Below are 18,588 nucleotides of genomic sequence, written 5' to 3'. Positions count from 1 at the left end.
GATGAAAAGCAAACTGACTGAAATTAGTATTTTGACAAGTCCTCCTCAGGCTGCCTGCTGTTTTAGCTGTGATCACACAGATGTCCTGGGAAGAACAGAAAGGTAGTCATTGACGTGACTCCAAATCAATAAAGATGGATTTCTACACTTCCTCAGAAACACAGGTGAAGACCTGCTCAGAAAGTCTCTTTTGCCTTTTCACTCCTTCATGAAAAGAATGACGAGGGTAGCTCAGAGTGACAGTCCTTAGGTCACTAAATACATATGAGTGTTTTGCAGAGAAATTTTCAAAGTGAAAATAGTATGTGTTAAGTATGTTGTAATTTAAATTAAAAGTAGATATTTGAGTTGATCCACTTTGGGTTTACTGAAAAATATACCCGCATTGATTATGTAAAGAAAGCCAGCCCAATGATCAAACGACCAAACAATCCCTTTTTCCCCCAAATCAGAGAGAAACAGAAATTTTGTGGCTGGACAATAATCTTCTATAAGTATTTTTTATTCTATTCACATTGATACAGCAGCAGGACACAGTGTTATTCCTCAACAGCTATTGTGCTGCAAACTGCTCAAGATCTCCACTTCTTTTGGGGTTCCTCACAGAAACTGCCATGACTCCTCTCTAGAACAAATGGCACTGATACCACGAGAATTTTGATGAAAAATTGTGAGCTGTGTAGCCCTGCCTTAGTCTTTATACACCAATAAATGAAAAAATGTCATCCCTGTCACTCGTATAACCATAAAAAAAGTCATCAGACTAATCCTACTATGTTACTCCAGGCTGTAACTGTACTTTCAAAAAGATGGTTTTAAATCTATAGACAAGTAGCAGAAGTAATATTGTATTTCTTAAGACTGCTTGCTTAGAAGGATCTTATTGCTAGCCTCCTCTAAGGCAAGAGAACATTCTTCCTGCAGGAAAATGCAGAAATGCAGAGCATCTTCTGACAAACCTAGACTGAAATGTAATAAATGTTGAACTTAACAAATGAACATAGAACAAAAAAAAGTGAATTATTTTGGCACAAAAGAGGAAACAAAGAGGTATAAACTGCATTTCATTTCCTTTCATCTTATGATACTCAAATGTACTTAGGGTTGGTTTGTTTGTTTGTTTTCCAGAAACTGTCCTATACAAAGGAAGCAATGGGCAGGTGAGTACCAGTGTCTGCCTTGCATTTTGTTCTCTCTGGAGGTAACAGCAGGGCTGAGCTGTGACATTTTCTAACCTTTTCTCTCTTTTTCTTCTCAGCTCCTGCACTGATTGGTCATGTGGGTAAGTAATTTCCCCTTTTTAAAGGCTCCTGATCTGTCCTTTCTCCAGTTCTTGCTGCTGCTGGAGTCGATTTGTGCACTGAAGATGAACAAAATTCACCTTTGTGCATATAGAAAAATGCGATGGAGAAATCCTGTGGTTCTTGCACGTGAACCTCTTGCAGGCTGTCCTGGCATGCTTGGCATGCTCGAAATATCTCAGCCAATCTGGGGCTTGTACCTTTGCTTAAGTATGTCATCACCTTGTTGACTGTCAGGCTCACACGCAGGCTATTTACCTGAAGAGGTTTTGTGGGGAAAATCTATTTTGGGAAAGAGATGTGTCCATAGTTACTTGTGTTTGTGCTCTGGTTGTCCTGCGAACCTTTCCCAAAGGCTTTAAGGTAGTGCTGGTCATCGTTGCAACAAGCAAGGAAGTGGAATGTTTCTGAAAAGCTTTTTAAAAAAAACTTTTGAGAGATGTGCTCTAAAAACAGTTACAAGGGAATTGGCTGCTTGGGCACCTCACGCTTTTAAGCAGGCCATAAAAATGAAAGGCAGTCTGAATTGTGGCTTCTTTTTACCAAAGCAAGCCCAAACTTGACCTGTTATTTTCGTGTCGTTTTTTTTGAATGGAAAGGAAAAACAGTTCAAATTATTATTACTCCATTCCTACTCAGGGCTTAATCTAGGATGACGTTTTTAGAGCAATTCAAACCCAAACAACCCAGTGCTGAACTCATCTGAAAAACTGGCAGGTTCAATTCCCTGCTTTACAGGCTGTATAAAACTGTGATAAATACGAGTAATTCACTTACTGGGAAGAGTAATCACTTAACAGACTTTTAAGAAAAAAACAACCACAACCTCTCAGATTAGGTATCCTTATAATGATTTCATAACCAGAACATTATATATTAAAGTTAATAACACGAGATGATAAGGCCAAAAGTGATTCCTAAGAGCTTTGTTTCTCTCTGTCCTGTTGAACTGAACACTCCTCCAGGTCAATAGGTCAGAAGCCTCCAGGTCAACCGGGTAGCTTACATCTGTTCAGAACTTTCTCTTTTGAGAATGCAACATTGACCAAACTTTTATATGTTTTTGTTTTCAAAGAGAAAATAAATTTTAAAAAATAATCTTGTCCTTGTAAGCTTTATGGGTGTGATTCTTTCTCATGAGTATCAGTCATTCTCTAGACTGGCTCTTTACATAAATGAGACCATATCTTATTTATCAGAAAATGTGAATTCAGAGATACAGTTGTCTTGGTTTGAAAGTTGAAGACTCAAAAAAAAATTTAATCTTTGTGAAGAAGTTTGAGTTTGAAAACCTACTGTATAATCACCCTCTATTTAATTATTCAGGAAATCTCATAATACTAATGTAGAGATAAATGAGAAGAATTAGTCAACACTAATTAATCTAGAGTGACTACATGCACTGGGCTGAACAACCTAACAATACAAAAAGCCCAGCGTTTGATTGAAAGGTGGATGGGAGTGATTAATGTTGTACAAAAGGCATCTTATCGAGTGCTTTTGACAGGCATTAAAGGGGCTCCAGCTGACAACTGGCAAGCTTTGCCCAACTCAATTCACTGTGGGGCTGTTGCATCTCTCTCAAAAATACACTGCTTTTATCCCAGCATGTATTACTTTAGGTTGTCTACAGCTTTGGGATGGGATCTTTGTTATCACCATCAGTTTAAACTTGGGGTTTACTATATCTTTTCTTCTAAAAGTTGTTTGTCTTGTGCTTGGATATGATAGTGTTTTATAGCATAAAGAGAATGATACAGGACTGAAGCAGTGAGATAGAAACAGATTTGTTCTGGATAATGGAGGATCAGGAAGACATTAATATAAATTATTTAGGCAATATTAAAACCTACAAATTTATTCTAAGAGGGTTCTGGACATCTTAGAGCATTCATGGTTTAAGATGTGAAGTTTTTAAGCCAGGGCTTATAAAAACAAAGCCATGATTGGCTGCCAAAGGTAGAAGATGTCTCATCTAACTTCAGACATCTTCCATCAACAGGAGTGAGTGAGCCATCTCAGTATTGCCAACATTATTATTTCCTGCAAAAATACAGCAGACCTCCCAGTACACATCAGAATAAAATGAAGACCTTTTTAGAATGTTCTGTAAGAAGTCAGAGTAAGTACTCGATGTAGGATCACTTCCAGGCCTTAAGGCACAGTGTGGGAAATCCAGCATCAAGTCCCTCCTGCACAGCAGGAGACGTGAGCGCGGTTCTGCTGTTCCCGGGTAGTGCTGTAGTCACCTGCTGACCCACATGTGCAGAGAGAGGCTGGTCCAGTGATTTGAGCATGGCTGTCTTGCCACCCAGCTGTGCCACCTGCGTCAGAACAGGGTATTGATCTGGTCTCATGTCTCAAGGGGTGGCAGGACTGGCCGAAGCACCAGCTTTAGGTATCTAGCTGAGATGTTCAGGTGAGGCTCCCACATTGCCAGGGAAGGACAGGCTTCTCCAGAGGATGCCTTGAAGCCAGGGTCTAACAGAGGTGCTCTGACTTGTCCTCTGGGGAACTCCAGTTTCTCTGATGACTGTGCAGAAGAAGTCATTTCAATTTGGAAGCCTAGCACTAGGCACATTTCTCAGGCTGTTTTCCCACTGATAAGAGTGTAGGAATTTTTGTAGCAGGTTCATTTTCTAGAGCATAGCCCAGACACAAGAAGCTAAAAGAGTGTTTTAATTTTATGAGTTTTGACCAATCTGGGTTTTTTTTTCTGTGAAACAATTGGCGGTCTGTTTCCTTAATTTGAAGCGGATCTGGAACAGAAGACATACCCTGGATATCTGTTGGTCATTTTAACTACACTAATTTTCTAGATTAAAGCAAAACTGTGCTGAAAGCTATAAACAGCTGTAGAATTGAAGCCGTGATTTAAATCATTTAATACATCTCATAATCCTACCTAGACATCAATACTGTGTCTCTGTCTAGCTGGAAAAAGCTGGTTTCAGCTAGTTAAATGCTAGGATAGTTTTATTGTAGCCTACAGAAAGGTGGCTTGTACTTGTGTAATTTGCTTCCCAGAATAACTCACAATCCGGCATTACGGACAATTGCGTAACAGCAGGATGGAAGTTTGTTCCCGTAAGGCTCGCGCACGCGTTCACGTAGGTTCAACGCTCAGCTGGCCTGGCCTTTTAGGGAACGGAGGGATTAAACTAAGTACCACTGAGGAGAAAACCTCAAATGAAAAGTGATATATGGGACATAATCCAGATGTGTATAGAGCAGCCCAGTGGACATCGTGGAATTTTGCCTCAGTTGGAAGAGCAGGAGCACTACATCAGCTGAAGACTCTTGATGATTACTTTGCTCAGTAGGGCCATTGGGACTTCAAATAACGAATTTTGCCCTCTTAATTTTGGAGTATGTCTCGTGACAATAGGACAGCTGTTCTGTCTGATTCCTGGGGAAGTCAAAAGCCAGATCTTGAGAAGCAGCTGAAGGCGAAGCAGTAGCACAAATTGCTGTGGTAGAGAGCTAGAGCTTTTATGTCATAGCCTTGCTTGAATGCTGTATGCACAACAACGTACTGAAGGAAAGATAAGGAGTGTAGAATAGTTGAAAAGGATGAATATAATGCACTACTTTTTCACTTCTTCAGAAGTGGCTATTAATGTCAAATGAAATAAATAGGAGCACGTGTCTTTGTGTTTGCTGATTCCGGACTCACTGAAATTAGTCACAGTAAATCGTGTCTGGGCCTCCTTTGTCCTGTCCATATCCTCTGCTTTGAAATACATTGGCAAATTTAGGATCCATCTTTAATCAGTGGTGGCAGCAATGACTGATGATGTATCAGCTCGAATTTTGTACCTTTTGTATCTAAATGTGCTTTATGAAAGGAAAAGAGTTTGTCTTCTGTGCTGAGATAATTTCCACAGCTCAGTTGTTCTGCCTGCAGTGAAGTAGAAGCACACCTGAGCTCCTTTACTGTCTGCATTTGGACTTGGCAATGATATTGCTCATTCCAGAAATTTTTGAGGGTCTGTACAGCTTTACCCCGTGTGAAGAGTTCCACGCTGCTCCTCTTCAGTTGTGTGTTTTCTTTTGTGCTCCTTATTGTCAGGTAGCAGATCTGAAAGGTTTGTCCTGCTTTAATTAAAACCAAAAGAGGTCAAAATTAAAGAACTACCTAAATGAAAGTTAAGAAAAATGCAAGTACAATTTCAAAGGAAAAGAACCGGAATACAAGGCTCAGTCTTGTATTCTGTACTTGGATAAAAGTACTTCTGAAGTCACATACTTACTTAGTTCAAGGACGTGTGATTAAAATTTTTAAAAAGGAAAAAATCAGAACATAAAAATGTTTCCCCTTCTTTGCACAATATGAGCATTGATATAATAATTTTAAAGAAAAATAAATGCTTGACATAGCAAATAGACTTTAGGATGTTCAAATTAGTGAACTGATGGATTTCTGGAACGCGTGGTACAGATCTGAAGATGTTACCTTCTTCAGCCACAGAGTCGAGTTTGTGTTAAACCTTGAGTAGTAATGTGGAGAAAAATGTAATTAATGCCTTTTTATCATGGAGGTGTGAGAAATGGTATCACAGATGCCCCAGTTGACAGGTCCAGAGTGATATTTCTTCTTAATAACACAGTGTGGCTGCACATAAATAACTTGTTTAGGCTCTGCAGTTGCCTATGAGTCAGTAGGACTCTGTGCTTTGGTGGACTGGAACTCATTGAGTCTTTTCCTGACGCGACTGATGTCACACAGAAGTACTTACCATGGGATTTGGAAAAGGGGAATGTAGCCTGTGTTTGTGAGCTGTGTTTGCTGTATTAATACATATTGGCTGTCCATAAGCACTATTTGCTTCAGATCAACTTCTGAGGCCCTTATGGGTCTTGTCTTACACCTACCTGGATCCAGGTGTCTAACAGAGCTGCATGATCTGAAACCAGTTGTTTCTGCCAAGGAAACACAGTGCAGTGTTGCTTGTCCTACTGCTTAGACATCTGCTTGTGCATATTCCTTCTTGCCTCTCCATACATATGTGTATGTTTTTATATTTTGCTTACTGCTCAGCCAAGGTGGTCCAGGGCATCACTCGTGCAGGTAGGACAATAGAAATTATGTTTTGTATGTATGTGTCTTAAATTCACAATAAGCTCTTGCTGGAATATAGTCCCTCCACTTGGAGTGGCTCGCTTATGTAGGTATAGTTAAAAATGAAGCCTGGGCCCTGGATTAATCCCCGGAAAAAAAAAAATCCCCAATATTTTAAATGGTGTGACTGAAGGGGAATTTGGATCTATGTTTACCTTGAAGAGTGGTGTGTTCAGGTAAATCAGTATCAGCATTGTCATGTGCATTCTGAGTGGCTTCCTGGCACTATTGCTGCTTTTTTAGGAGGTTATTCAGTGGGCATTTGAAAAATCAAAACATTAAGGAGAAGTAGAAGGCAAAAAGAAATGAATGCAAAAAGAAAGCAAACCTCACCATCCTGGTAAAGCAATGAAAAAACAACATTGTGCATAAAGTGAGGTTGGTTATGGGAGAATTTCTTAAAACAGTGTTTTTATCCTCCTGAGAAAAAGTGATAACTGTTACTTTGACCAAATTTGGTACTTGACTGGTCTGGCTTGGTTTAGATTGATTAAGCTTTTACTGGGCGTTACTTAAGCCCTTGGCTTTTAATTTTCAGCCCAGCTGTGAGCTGGAATTTTGTCAGAAAGTTGGTTAGCTCTTGGGGGCTGGTGATTAAAAGCCCATCGGTGCCAGTGAGACCACATCATCCGTCCTTGACAAAGAGCGTGGCGTGTTGCTGCTTAAGGAGAGGGGTTTGCCGCGCTGTGAACCTGGCGCGTCGGCACCGCCACGGCTGCCCCGCGGCACGTCTGGTCTGTGGGTGCCACCGCGGGGCTCACCCGGTGCCTCAGTTAACGTGACTGACCGGAGCGCCCACGTCTGAGGCAGTGACGGGGAGAGTGCCAAGAGGAGGGAGCAGAAGGCATGAGAAATGGCGGCATAGGGAACACCGAGGCCGAAGGCGGAGGAGGAGGTGGCGCTCCCTGGCAGAACGGGTATTCCCTGCGGGCTGTGGAGGACCCATGCTGGAGCGGGTAGACATTTCCCGAAGGAACTGCTGCCCCTGCAGAGCCCACACCAGGTAGAGGAGTCAGGAGCGAAGCTGAGCCTGGGAAAGGGTGGAGGAGTCAGGTGGTGTTTTCGTGTTTGTTTCTCACTACCCAAATCTATTTGTATGCAATAAATGAACATCTCTGTTTTGCCCGGGGAGGTAATTGGTAAGCGATCTTCCTGTCTTTATCTCAGCCCATGAACTTTTAAATCTTATTTTCTCCCCTTATTTTCTGCCAACACGAATCTCGTCTCTTGGTGTCCCCTTCTCGACAAAAGGAGGTTGATACAAGGCTCAGCTGATGCTTGTATGTGGTTTAGGGCACTACAGCTGAACAGAAGGTTACAAATCCTGTAGCAGAGTTGTTTCACTGCACATCGCTTGGCTTTTGTTGAGTTTTTATTCTGACCTTAGCTACACTAAACAGTTGGTAAAAAGTAAAATCCCAGATTGTTTCACCTCTCCTGAAAACATATTTGCTTCCGAACGTACCGTCATTAAGTATGATGCACTAACATGCTTTATTTACTGATGCTGTAGTTTGTGAGACTCTGGTATAGATGTCATCTAATGCCTATTGAAATTGGTAAGAGTAATGCATCCTTGGAGTTAAGTGAATTTATTTGGACAATACTTTGTCTGACCAATTAATAATTAAGCAATAGTTTTTATTTCAGTTCTAAGATGATAAACAAGTAAAGAAACTAAATCCCTCTAAAATATAATCAGCATTCTTAAGAAAATAGGAATTCTTTTAATATGGGGTTTTGGGCTCTTTTTTTAGCAGAAGGAAGTTGATGTTTTTTGAACGAGTTACTTGTGACACTTCCTATGTGTGATGGCAATGGCAGAGAGGGTAAGAGAGGATATCTTGTCTAAATTACACTTCCTAGTAAAATTTGGCTTTCCAGTCTTGGAAGTCATTCCAATATTTACTGAAGTTGTCAAAGAATTGGTAGAGAGTTTTCTTGCACTGTGCTGCCTGAAGACAGGTAGCAGTGTCCACGAGATGGAAGCAGACACAAATAACTGTGCATTTCAAAGCTTGCGTATAGCTCATGAGCTTTAGTTGTTCAGAAGAATACAGGAAGGTTCTGTTTAAACTCTTGAATAAGTATTTTCTGCTTTGTTCACCTGGAGATGATTTTATCTTTCATCAGTATTTTAGAATTGCTATGTAGATGTCAGCCTGTCTGTTTAACATTCCCTGAACTTGCTGTATTTTAATCGTTATGTGCAAGACTAGCCTGTGCCTCCTGAGAAAGGATGGGTGAAAAAATTCTTGGCTTAAATAGAATATTTATCAAGTTTGTCTCCAGGTCTCTTTATTGGCAAGTGTTACATGTCCGTGAGAGGCAGGGGGAGAAACAGAGTTTGAGACACTAACTCAGTGAAACTATCAGCTGTGTCTGATCATATGCTTGTACCCAGGTATCTCTAGTATGTCACTTTGGATCTGGTTGTCTGGCTGGTGCTGGAAGCCTTTGATTTTTGGAGTGATAGAGACACTGATTGTACATCCTGAAGGAGGCAAAATATCCATCAACCTTGACTGGAGTTTGGCTTGAGGACAGACTGTGAGACCAATAATCTAGTATGTGAATTAAAAATCAGAGCTGGCAAGGCTGGGAGATGTGGCTCACATAGCACCAGCACTTGCATATATGACAGTGAAGACTCCTTGCTGCCATGCTTATTTTATGGCACAAGTATGACCACCAGTAAAAAAGGAGTTCCTTTGGAAGTAAGAGAAATATCTCAATGCATTGAACTTGAATGATTGTCTGAAGTTCCATTTCTCTCCAGCACGTAGACTTCCAATCTTACAGATTGGGCTGTGTATATTAAACGTATGACAAACCTGAAAAATAATTTTTTCTTCATTCAGGAAAGATTTGCTTCTGTCAGAGCATGTCTCCCACTCTTGGTAACTTGACAGTTGCTCAGGGATTACAAAAATTGCCCCAAGGAGCTTGGGTTTACTGTAAAAGCCATGTCAAAGCAGTTAGTTTTTCTTCAAGCTGAAGAAAAAGTCTTCATCTGATTTTTATCTGAAATGTTTTTCTTTTCCACATTCAGCCTACAGTTATTTTGTGTGTGCGTGAATGCAATAATTGGATTTGGAAACTAATGCCTCCTGAAGATTTCCAAATAAGCAGGGTAAAAGTCGTGACGAGAAGAACCCATCTTCTTGCAGTGATTTCAGAACAGTTAGGATGTTTTAGTGCACTGGAGAGTATTTTAAAAACTGAGCGTTTTCTAGAATACTACAGGTTGTCTTTGTGTTTTGTATCTGGTTTTCACATTTGCTTCCTTTACAGAACCACTAGAAGGCAAAACATGTTTTGAGGGGGACTGCGAGTTAGCTGGAATATAAGGAAGTTAGCAGCCGGGAGAGGCACATGATGTGTTGTGTGATGCAAGCGAACTGATATCGAAGTTGCAAAAGATAACTGAAATATTGCAAAAACCCATACTTTTTACGATTGCAAAAAACCATGCTTTTTATGATGTTACCAGCCAAGTAGTACCATGACAAATTTCTTCCACAAACGTACTTTTTGGTTTGGCAGCAGAATCACAGATAAATCAAAAACTAATAAAACTATCTCACCATGTCCACCTTGAGTTTCTGATTTTATTTTTCTTTAGCAGTAGTGGGACTCCAACTCCGGCTTCGGATGCTGATGTTACTACATTGAGAGGTCAGTTTTCCTATCGCTCCTGTCTAGGCTGATTACGAGTTACTAGAAAATTGAGAAATTTGATGCTGTTTGGATTTCAGAGAGAGATGTGAATTTTTCCATCTCCAAATAATGCTGTTTGTGATCTGGAGATCATGTTATATGCTGACATCATTTTGTTATTAAATCCTACTTGAGAAATTAGTTCTGTGCACTTTTTACTGCACTTAACTTCATGTTTCCAAAAATACATCTACTTTGACAGAACATTAGCATTTTACTCTGATTAGTGTATTTGATACTTTTCCTCAGGCTCTTCAGGTGTTTCCTGTGTTGTTTCTGTCACGACAATGGGAATAGGAATAAAATGTTACTGTTGGTCTATGCTTGCTGAACTGCTTCTGTGTAAAACTACATATACATAGGTATAAAAAAGAAAAAAACAAAGTAACACTGCTCTTTTTCAAACTCAGATGCAGCTGCCAATGTTCCTCCCCCTCATGAGATCTCCGTGGAGAGTCCTGTGGGTGGTACCATCCATGAGATCGAAGATGCAGACACTACAGTGAGTGGTTTTTTTCATTTGGTTCAGCATTCCGTGGCCTTTCCTGAATAACATTGTTTGTGGTTATTTGCATTTCCTAGTATTTAAAGGTCTTGGTAGCATAGTCTGTTAACCTGAATTAAGACTTCATAAAACCAGGGCATGAACTTTAGAAAGTTCTAAAATAATTTTCTGGGTGGTTATTTTTCCCTTTGCAGAGGCTTTGCAATGCCACTTTCCCCACAGTGGGGGAGAAGGGATCAGTTGAGCTACCAGGGGAGGATTTTGCTAGTGACATAGGACTAGAGAGAGAATGCCTAGGGCTTTTGAAAGCTCCAAAAAGAATGTGGAGCATTATTATTCCTATGAAAACACAATACACCTTAAATTGCTGTAGTAGTGTTTCAAGGGTCCCTGTGGTACAAACGTGTAGGGAGCAGAGTGGTGGCCTGGATAGCCTTGAAGATTCCTTCCAATTCTCTTCTCCTTTTCCTCTGCTGACATACCTGAACTTTTATTTACCATCTTACTGTCAACCTTACCTTGATATCGAAACAAAACTCCCAACACAGGGAAACTTACATCAAATATTTAAAACGCCTCTGTAAAAAGTGAGCTGGCTTTCAGAATTGCTGACCACCACACAGGTCCCAGGGAAGTATTTGCTTCCAGGAAACAGCTCCTCTGGATTAAAATTTAAGCCCAAACTCTAGATTGCAACTGCAGTATTTGTGGGCCTACCTGACTGAAGAAAACCAGTGGTATGAATCAGCTGACTTTTTTCTTTTAATAAACGTGAAGCTCTCATGGGATTTACTGAGAAGCTTACAAAGCTGCACACGCCGCCTGTAAGTACAAGCTGATTTATGGCACTGGGTTTAACTGTGTGCTATTCTGTAACCTTGTGTGGCCATGAAACAAAGCTGGGCCAAACCGTACTTTCTTCTAGAGCTTTCAGGGCTGTCTGTGGAGCTCTGATATTGTGCTTCCAAGAATAAATACTGAATGTGAAACAGGCAGACAACTTAATGACTCAACTCCAGGGCCTGACTTTATATTACGTACTAAGAACACTTGTGGTTTGGTCTCATGTACGCCATTCTTTTTTTGAAACAGAACTGCCTGAAATATTTCTGCCTGAGCAGAGGGCAGGACCACTCAGTAAATCAGAAAGAAACCAGAATTAGATTGCTGCTCCTACAGTGTTTTCACTCTATACAGTTACATCACACCTCATCATTGCTCTGCGCAGCCAAAACGCGTTGCAGATTACAAGACCGAGAGTGAGCAAAGCTCATCTTCTGCACTCTTGTGTTGACTCTACTTTTCGTTTTGGGGGACTGATAAATGATTGAAACTCCATGGAGTTGCAAACAGCCCTATAGTAGCAGCACATATCTGCCCCCTTAATGTACCTCTCAAATGCTGAATAGCTTTAAGTAGCGTACCGGTCATTCTGGTCCTGAACAAAGTTGTCTAGTCAAAAAGGGATGAGGAGAGGCAGAGAATTTAACTAAAAACTTTACAGAGTCCCAAAATATAAGTTGCTCACTGATGACAGCTAAGCTTTCTGGAGAAAAGTTTTTCCATTTCCTGCACCATACGTACAACAGGCTGCAGTTTTGCTGAAAAGGTCCGTTTTATTGGCTCTCTTTTTTCCTTTTTAATGGGGGAAAAAGCAACTGCATGTAAATACCCAAAGACATTTGGTGATTTGGCTAAAGTTAACTTAAGCCAGCCTTCCCTCCTCTCCCACACAAATCCTCATTTTTTGTTTTAGAACAAAACCATGAAAACAAGATCTGTTTTTTCTCACGTCTTTCAGGATACCACAAGGAGCAGCATACTGGTTGTAAAATACTAAGGGACCAAGCAGAAAGTGTTCTTCCTGTGTTGCTCAGTCATTCAAATTAGATTAAAATTTGGAATACACTGTTGCCCGTTGCAGCCACCACAGCTACACACTTCCCTACTGCGTTGCACAGCCGCTGCTGCAGGGCTCCTTGGGCAACTGCAGACCTGTCAGTTGAAGCCCACCAGTTTAACTTGGCAGAGATCCCCGCAGATCTCCCAATGCCCGTTGTATGTCTAGGAGGATCCTTCACTTGCTGAGGCTGAACAACACAGGGTGTTGTTCTGAATTTAAACTTGTCAAAGGTAACTTGTCTCCCAGGTGGAGTAGTAAGTAGAAGCCTTGTGATAAATGAGTAAATTTTGGATAAATCAGCCTATGGCTGACTGGGCTCAAGTGAGCTGTTGGTGTATCCATGGTTGCACTTTAAATTGCTTCAGGAACATCCTGAGGTTTCTGTTTGTAACTGAAGTCAACTAGATGGACTTGCATTAGAGTAAAGATGTGCAAATAGAAAATAGAATTACCTGCAATACAAGAATTCTCCAAAAAATTTTTTGCTTAGTAGACTGCTGCATTAGTTGCCACCTCTGTTGCTGAGGCTTCATGAGCACCCCATTATAGTGCAAGGCAAACGGGCAGGCTGATGGTTCAAGTGAGCGTGCTGTGCTATGGACTGCCATTTCCACATGTCGCTAAGTACATCCGTGACCATCAGTGTGGCCCACCAATAATGCCCTGGGGTGTTCCTGTCCATACAGAGTTTGTGGAGAGGGCTCAGGTTTCCTGCCCCATCACAAACCAGAGAAACCTCCAGGTTTGCAGCAGATGGAGAAGTTTCTGGCCCATATAAGAAAGATGTTTGGACCTAAGCTTAGGAATGTAGTTGACAGATGGCAGACCATATGTACCTATGCATATCTGGGGATGATTTTTACATGGAGTAAATCTGGGATAGTGGTAGGAATCTGGTCTGTGGTGAGTAACAAGGATTTATTTCTTGGGAAGAAAACAAGGGGCAAAACAACAATAAAAGGCATTGCATCACTTCTTGTTTTCTCCCTTTTTCCTTCCTTTTCAGATCAATAATGAGATAAAGAAGCAGGATGAGAAGCCAGTGAGACCTGTAACTGAGCAGATCATTGAGTTCAGCATTTTGATGGTTGGTGAAAAGTACAGTGAGGAGCTGAGCAACCCAGCTGCTGAGAGGCGTCAGCTGCTCTCTGAACAATTCATTTCTCAGGTGATGACCCTCCCTGACTTCCTTTTTCTTTTTGCTGGCTCTGCAAAGCAATAGCAGCACACAGCGCCTGTGTCAGGACTGCTTTTTTCTCACGGGCTCTGCAGAACCAGCTCAGGGCTTTTGTTGCCTGAGGCAGGCAGGAAGATATTCCCCCTCCATGAGAATACTCCGTTTTGTCCGACACACGCTGCCTTTTTGAAACAGTGGAGTGCCGTACGTTGTGTGTAGCATTCCAGTTGCCAAAGACCAGTTACTCTAGTTTTCTTCTTGTGTTTCCCATGAAATAGCCTGCTATCAGTTTTGCAGGCAAAAGAGGTAGGAGTGTGCTTTTGAGAGGATCCGACAATTATGCTGAACCCCTGAATGGGCACATACTGTAAATGAGACCTTTCTGAGGGACTGCTCTCTCTCTTTCCCCCCCTTTTCTGGTTTCATTAATTTACTTTGCCTCATGTTAGCAAAAGAAACTAAGCTAGATGTTATTAATAAATGAAGAACATTTCTTCTTATTTTAGTCCTTTGAAAAACCTATTTGTACCAGGGCTAACTTTGGCCTTACCATCCTTTCCGAATTTTTCAGTCCCTCTCCCTATCAATGTTACTGCAGTAGAGGTTTTAAGCTTGCAGAGAAGTGACAAAACACTTGTTTGCCTCTTGATGCAACTTCATTAGTTCCTAAAGTTTTAGGACTTGAAAATCTTAACTTTTAAAGATCTCTTTAGACATTTTTAACATCTCTTTAGTGACCAGTCTTCTTAGAGCACAGCACTTTTTAATCTGGTTGTCCAGTTTGAATTCTTCCGTAACGTAGTTGGTTTGAAACTGGGGAGTGAAAAAGGTAGCGTGAGGGTCCCAGCAAACCAGCCCCCCTGCACTCAAACAGCAGGACATGAATCAGCTGCAGTTCAGAGCTGCCGACCTGCGCTGAGGCAGTGCTGGCAGGCAGCTCGAGTAATTCAGGTGGAGCACAGCGCTGACGTGGAGCGCGGGCAGAAGGCGTACAGGTCCGTCAGCATCTGCCTGTGCGGCCATGCTCTGGGTCCCCTACAGAAGCTGAGCACTGACATGAGATTTAGGATATCGTAGTGATTACACAGCGTCCAGGTTTTGGACTGTAAAAGAAACTCTGGTGTCAGTCCAGAGAATCTCTCTGTAGGTGGAGAAATCAGAAGAAGACGCAAACAGCAGAACTCGGTCATCGTTTCCGCTCAGCAGCGACGTTTCGGATGAATTGTTGTGCGCTGCAGTGAGATACTCCCTGAAATCCAGGCTGCCAAGGCAACTCTTACTCCTCATTTACACCCAGGATCAGCAGTGTGTGTAGGCACATTTTAAAACCCTCCAGCCTGAGAAGAGTTCTTAAACATATGCTTAAATCCCATTGGAGTCAGTGGGAATGAACCACGGTTTGGACTGTTAGGCACCTGCTTCAAAGAAAAAATACATATGTGCATATACATATAAATGTATACATAGAGACATATATACTTGATTTATTAAAACTTGATTTCAAGTTAATTTAATTTTAATTAAAATTTTATGTTTTAATTTGTATGCTACAAAGTTACTGGCCCACCAACATACAAATGCTTATTTAAAATACAATCATACTGCTGTCTTCTAACTTTCTGCTCCCTATTTTTTCCATTATTTTTTAAAATTTTATTTGTAATTATTGTAATTTTATTACCATATTTTTCTTGGGGCAGAGAGTTTGTCTTTCCTTTCTCTTGAGAGAGGCATCTAGAATGCCATACAGCAGCAGATCAAGCAGCTTATCTTTTCTCTAGCTTTGCTTTCTTCATAGTCCCATTCAGTTGGGGTTCTCTGTTGAATCCCCTTTACTGGGGCTAACCCTGTGCCAGATCCTGGGCCAGATGGGAAAGAGATGTGCTCTTCACTGCCGCCAAAAAGCATCACCACAACTGTCACAAGTTGCTAGCGTAGGCTAGACATCTTAATTTTCCTAGTTGTGTGGCCAAGTAGCGATGCCATAGTGTGTGTGTGTGTGGAAGAAATGTCAGATGGGACAGAGTCCACCTGGCACGTGGATATTCCACTCCTTTGATCCCTTGCCTGGTTTTCTCTCTGCTTGAATAAAGAAGCTCTTGAAAAACAGAAAGTCGTCAGCACTTCGATTGTTTGAGTCTCACCAGAGACAGTTTAAAAATAGGGAGACTGAGGAGGGGAAGAAGAATTTAAGGAGTAAAAAACAATCCTCAACTGGCAAGGATTTTTTGGGAGGAGAAAACCAACCCCAAACCGGCATGAACCTGCAGTATTTTCGTCTCCTGTAATGCAGCTGACTGTTGAATTGGGCCCCGATACGCTACTGTTCTGCTGCCCCCAGTTGTCTTTTCTGAGTAGCACTGCCAGCCACTCCTGACCCCTTTGGATGTTTAGGGCAGTGGAGATGAGCCATGTTTTGCACTGTGTGATGCATTAGTGCCTCTTTGGAGTCTAAGAGGTCCCTGTTCCTGCGGCAGCCACTGCTCCTCTTGTTTAAGTTGCTAAGGTCCAGAGCATTTTCCTGAATTCTTTTTAATCCAAAGAGCTTTGGGAGGTAATGGAAACCTTTTGGGCAGAGAAGGGTTTGTGCTGCATAAATAAGAGAAAGAATGGAGTCTGCTATGGGCAGTGCAGATCTCTGCAGAGCCTCTTTGAATTTCCCCCCCTTTGAATGTTTCTATACAGTTCTTGGGGAACGCTGGATATTGTTCTTCATCCTTTTATTTTCCTTTTCTAATAATGAAACAGTGTCACCAAAACTCTTCTCCCATGAAGAAAGAGAATGTTCAACCAATTTTCTCCTATTAGATATAACAGCTCAGATACGTTTTTAGAAAATGTTGAAAATATTTCCTGATTTTTCACTAAATGAGTAGGGTGGAGGAAATCCATGTTAATTTTTTATTTTCCTCTCAAAATAGATGAAAAGTGTATTTGAAGGACTACCTGGATACAAAAGCATCCGTGTCCTGGATTACAGGTAAAAAGATACTGATGCATATGTGGTGATAGAAACTGACCATGTACGATGGTGTGATGTGCTAGCACCACTCTTGGAAGAATGTCAAGCATGTGCGTGGATGTTCCTAGGAAGTATTAACCAAAGGACAAGTGCTGTCATATTTGATACCTCTACATACAGAGGTCGAAACAGAAATACAGAACTGTATGTAAATGTAATCATCTCTTTTTTGCTCCTGGCATCCACCGGAGAATCTCACATGATATGCTTGCCTTGATTTTAAGACCAGGCATTCTCATTCAAGATTCTGTCCTAAAATTAAAAGAGGTCTTTTCTAATGCAAAATTAATATCTGATACTTCTTCAGTACTGTTGACATGTCCTAGTATTATACAAGGAGGAACAAAGAAACCTTTTTAGAAAAATGTGGTGTACCTAAATTTTTTATTCGACTTCTTAATGTTAATTTGGGATGACTCTAAATGTTGGTGTTTGAGATATGTAACAGTCTTTCTTCCTTTGATCAGAGCAAAACTGTGTGACTAGTTTGATAAATGATATGGAATGTTTTAACTCTCTTTATTCTTACAAATATTTCTTTTAAAGACTAGTTTCCTCAAAACAATTTGTGCTTCAGAATGATATTTTAAGTTAATCTGGGGAAAAAGGGGATCCTGCGTGTTATGCATCATACATCCAATGTCTAAGTTTTGGGGTACGTGGATCACAAATTACGATTTTTCTTTAATGGACTGGACGTAACTTTCAGAATCTAGTGAGACTGTTCATGAGTTAATCTAAATTCTGTTTTCCTTGAGATTTTTGTGAACTGTGTTTCTTAGAATTTATTGGCTGGAATATTCTAGCTAGAATACATGCAGGTAACAAAGAAGCGATAGTGAGAAAGGTTTTACAGTTGGGACCCTCAACTGCATTCAGTTTCCAGCCTGAGAGGTAGCAAAACCTTCCATCTTGGTATTTGCTGTCTAATACAGCTGTGAGCTCTCGGCTCGTTTGAGAAGACAAATAAAAGTTTGGTATTTCTGGCAGAATAGCAGAGCTCTGTGTTCTGCTGTGCATGACCAGAAAAGTGTTTGTAAACCAAACCTCTAGGTAGAATTAGTGAGCCTTGAGTCTCCTGGTACTGCCAGCGATTTAACCTCACTATTTGCAGGGAGTTGAGATGGTTCCACTCTGCTGATTCCTTGTGGTCAGTAGGAAATATTCCAGTTCAGTAAAAGCAGAACAGTCAGTTATGCAGCAGAATAACTATGCGACTTATAACCCTTTTGCTGTATCTTTCTCAAATTTGTGTGCCCTGTAGAACACCAAAGCAAATTTGTTCAAGGCAAAAGACTTGAAGGAAATTATAACATTGATTTAACAGGTTTTGCTGTTGTGTTTTGTTTTGTTTTTATATTCAGGTCTCCTGAGGAGGACAGGTAAAGACAACTTTTTAATATATATTGTCATAATAGAGATGAAAAACACGTTTAGCTGCAGGATACTGTTTTGAGAATTTGTAGTTTTGGCTCCAGAGCAAGATAGTTATCCAGCATAAATATTACGTGAGGGGTTTCTACCAGAAAGTGCGAGCAACTGCTCTGTTTTGGTTACAGATTAACCTAATTTGCTTATCTATGTCCTAATCATAAAAAAATACTTGGGGAAAATCTTCCTAAACACAAGTCAGCTACTGGGCTAATGTGTATAGGAGTCCCTTTTGTGAAGGAAACAAAATTGCTTAATGACGACTCAAGTCTTTATACTTTGCAGCAAAGTCTTGGATAGACATGGGATGATTATTATTATTATAGAACTAAAGTAGGTAAGAAAACCAGCAAAGGCAGTTGGCGTAGCTACTTCAAGGCCAGAGATGCTGTGCATCTTAGCAGGAG

General features: G+C 40.9%; 1 protein-coding gene across 1 annotated transcript in view; it reads left to right on the top strand.

The window, feature by feature from the left end:
• The window catches only part of IMPG2 (interphotoreceptor matrix proteoglycan 2), a 66,250-nt gene that overhangs the window by 32,499 nt on the left and 15,163 nt on the right, over positions 1-18,588 (top strand). Inside the window, exons 7-13 of the mRNA XM_086622850.1 lie at positions 1,129-1,160; positions 1,259-1,282; positions 10,049-10,101; positions 10,554-10,645; positions 13,558-13,719; positions 16,650-16,708; positions 18,115-18,132. Coding sequence (XP_086478976.1) covers positions 1,129-1,160; positions 1,259-1,282; positions 10,049-10,101; positions 10,554-10,645; positions 13,558-13,719; positions 16,650-16,708; positions 18,115-18,132 — 440 coding nt within the window. The remainder of the gene's footprint in view (positions 1-1,128; positions 1,161-1,258; positions 1,283-10,048; positions 10,102-10,553; positions 10,646-13,557; positions 13,720-16,649; positions 16,709-18,114; positions 18,133-18,588) is intronic.

The sequence above is a fragment of the Tauraco erythrolophus genome, chromosome 1 (assembly GCF_009769465.1).
Source record: "Tauraco erythrolophus isolate bTauEry1 chromosome 1, bTauEry1.pri, whole genome shotgun sequence".
Classification (NCBI taxonomy): Eukaryota; Metazoa; Chordata; class Aves; order Musophagiformes; family Musophagidae; genus Tauraco; species Tauraco erythrolophus.
This window is presented reverse-complemented; position numbering and strand designations above follow the sequence as displayed.